General features: G+C 44.6%; 1 protein-coding gene across 1 annotated transcript in view; it reads right to left on the reverse strand.

Moving 5' to 3' along the window:
* The window catches only part of LOC135104626 (muscle segmentation homeobox-like), a 54227-nt gene that overhangs the window by 22916 nt on the left and 28811 nt on the right, over nucleotides 1-2500 (reverse strand). The window contains exon 3 of the mRNA XM_064012156.1: nucleotides 1-163. This exon is cut by the window's left edge and continues 3 nt beyond it. Within this exon, the coding sequence (XP_063868226.1) occupies nucleotides 1-163 (163 nt within the window). The remainder of the gene's footprint in view (nucleotides 164-2500) is intronic.

Here is a 2500-nt window from a genome sequence, read left to right on the forward strand (position 1 = left end):
AATCAGCTGTTCATCTTCCCTTCCGGTTGGTCGATAAATGGGTGCCTGGGGACACTTACGGAAGGTAAACTGTGGAAACCGGATGTGACAGTGGCACTGTGTCCCGGGTTGAGGGATATCACTCTCTACAGGCTCAAAGGCCGGTGACACAGATGACCGCCAGCTGTGGCGAAACCAGGAATTTGTCTCATATGTAGTCTAGAATAAGCGTGCGTAAGAGTGGACGGAATGTAGTCACAGCAGTGCGAGGGTCGGGTGTGTTTAGTTGAAGGAGAGCATTTGCCTCTAACACAAACCCTGGTGCGCGACATATAGCTGAGTCTTACTATGTATTAAATTTAAAGATTTTTTTTTTTTTTTTTTTTTTTTTTTTTTATGTAGGAAGGATACTGGCCAAGGGCAACAAAAATCTAATAAAAAAAATGCCCACTGAAATGCCAGTCCCTAAAAGGGTCAAAGCAGTGGTCAAAAATTGGTGGATAAGTGTCTTGAAACCTCCCTCTTGAAGGAATTCAAGTCATAGGAAGGTGGAAATACAGAAGCAGGCAAGGAGTTCCAGAGTTTACCAGAGAAAGGGATGAATGATTGAGAATACTGGTTAACTCTTGCGTTAGAGAGGTGGACAGAATAGGAGTGAGAGAAAGAAGAAAGTCTTGTGCAGCGAGGCCGCGGAAGGAGGGGAGGCATGCAGTTAGCAAGATCAGAAGAGCAGTTAGCATGAAAATAGCGGTAGAAGACAGCAAGAGATGCAACATTGCGGCGGTGAGAGAGAGGCTGAAGACAGTCAGTTAGAGGAGAGGAGTTGATGAGACGAAAAGCTTTTGATTCCACCCTGTCTAGAACAGCAGTATGAGTGGAACCCCCCCAGACATGTGAAGCATACTCCATACATGGACGGATAAGGCCCTTGTACAGAGTTAGCAGCTGGGGGGGTGAGAAAAACTGGCGGAGACGTCTCAGAACACCTAACTTCATAGAAGCCGTTTTAGCTAGAGATGAGATGTGAAGTTTCCAGTTCAGATTATAAGTAAAGGACAGACCGAGGATGTTCAGTGTAGAAGAGGGGGACAGTTGAGTGTCATTGAAGAAGAGGGGATAGTTGTCTGGAAGATTGTGTCGAGTTGATAGATGGAGGAATTGAGTTTTTGAGGCATTGAACAATACCAAGTTTGCTCTGCCCCAATCAGAAATTTTAGAAAGATCAGAAGTCAGGCGTTCTGTGGCTTCCCTGCGTGATATGTTTACCTCCTGAAGGGTTGGACGTCTATGAAAAGACGTGGAAAAGTGCAGGGTGGTATCATCAGCATAGGAGTGGATAGGACAAGAAGTTTGGTTTAGAAGATCATTAATGAATAATAAGAAGAGAGTGGGTGACAGGACAGAACCCTGAGGAACACCACAGTTAATAGATTTAGGAGAAGAACAGTGACCGTCTACCACAGCAGCAATAGAACGGTCAGAAAGGAAACTTGAGATGAAGTTACAGAGAGAAGGATAGAAACCGTAGGAGGGTAGTTTGGAAATCAAAGCTTTGTGCCAGACTCTATCAAAGGCTTTTGATATGTCCAAGGCAACAGCAAAAGTTTCACCAAAGTCTCTAAAAGAGGATGACCAAGACTCAGTAAGGAAAGCCAGAAGATCACCAGTAGAGCGTCCTTGACGGAACCCATACTGGCGATCAGATAGAAGGTTGTGAAGTGATAGATGTTTAAGAATCTTCCTGTTGAGGATAGATTCAAAAACTTTAGATAAGCAGGAAATTAAAGCAATAGGACGGTAGTTTGAGGGATTAGAGCGGTCACCCTTTTTAGGAACAGGTTGAATGTAGGCAAACTTCCAGCAAGAAGGAAAGGTAGATGTTGACAGACAGAGCTGAAAGAGTTTGACTAGGCAAGGTGCAAGCACGGAGGCACAGTTTCGGAGAACAATAGGAGGGACCCCATCAGGTCCATAAGCCTTCTGAGGGTTTAGGCCAGCGAGGGCATGGAAAACATCATTACGAAGAATTTTAATACGAGGCATGAAGTAGTCAGAGGGTGGAGGAGAGGGAGGAACAAGCCCAGAATCGTCCAAGGTAGAGTTTTTAGCAAAGGTTTGAGCAAAGAGTTCAGCTTTAGAAATAGATGTGATAGCAGTGGTGCCATCTGGTTGAAGTAGAGGAGGGAAAGAAGAAGAAGCAAAGTTATTGGAGATATTTTTGGCTAGATGCCAGAAATCACGAGGGGAGTTAGATCTTGAAAGGTTTTGACATTTTCTGTTAATGAAGGAGTTTTTGGCTAGTTGGAGAACAGACTTGGCATGGTTCCGGGCAGAAATATAAAGTGCATGAGATTCTGGTGAAGGAAGGCTTAAGTACCTTTTGTGGGCCACCTCTCTATCATGTATAGCACGAGAACAAGCTGTGTTAAACCAAGGTTTAGAAGGTTTAGGACGAGAAAGAGAGTGAGGAATGTACGCCTCCATGCCAGACACTATCACCTCTGTTATGCGCTCAGCACAC

The sequence above is a fragment of the Scylla paramamosain genome, chromosome 11, assembly GCF_035594125.1.
Source record: "Scylla paramamosain isolate STU-SP2022 chromosome 11, ASM3559412v1, whole genome shotgun sequence".
Classification (NCBI taxonomy): Eukaryota; Metazoa; Arthropoda; class Malacostraca; order Decapoda; family Portunidae; genus Scylla; species Scylla paramamosain.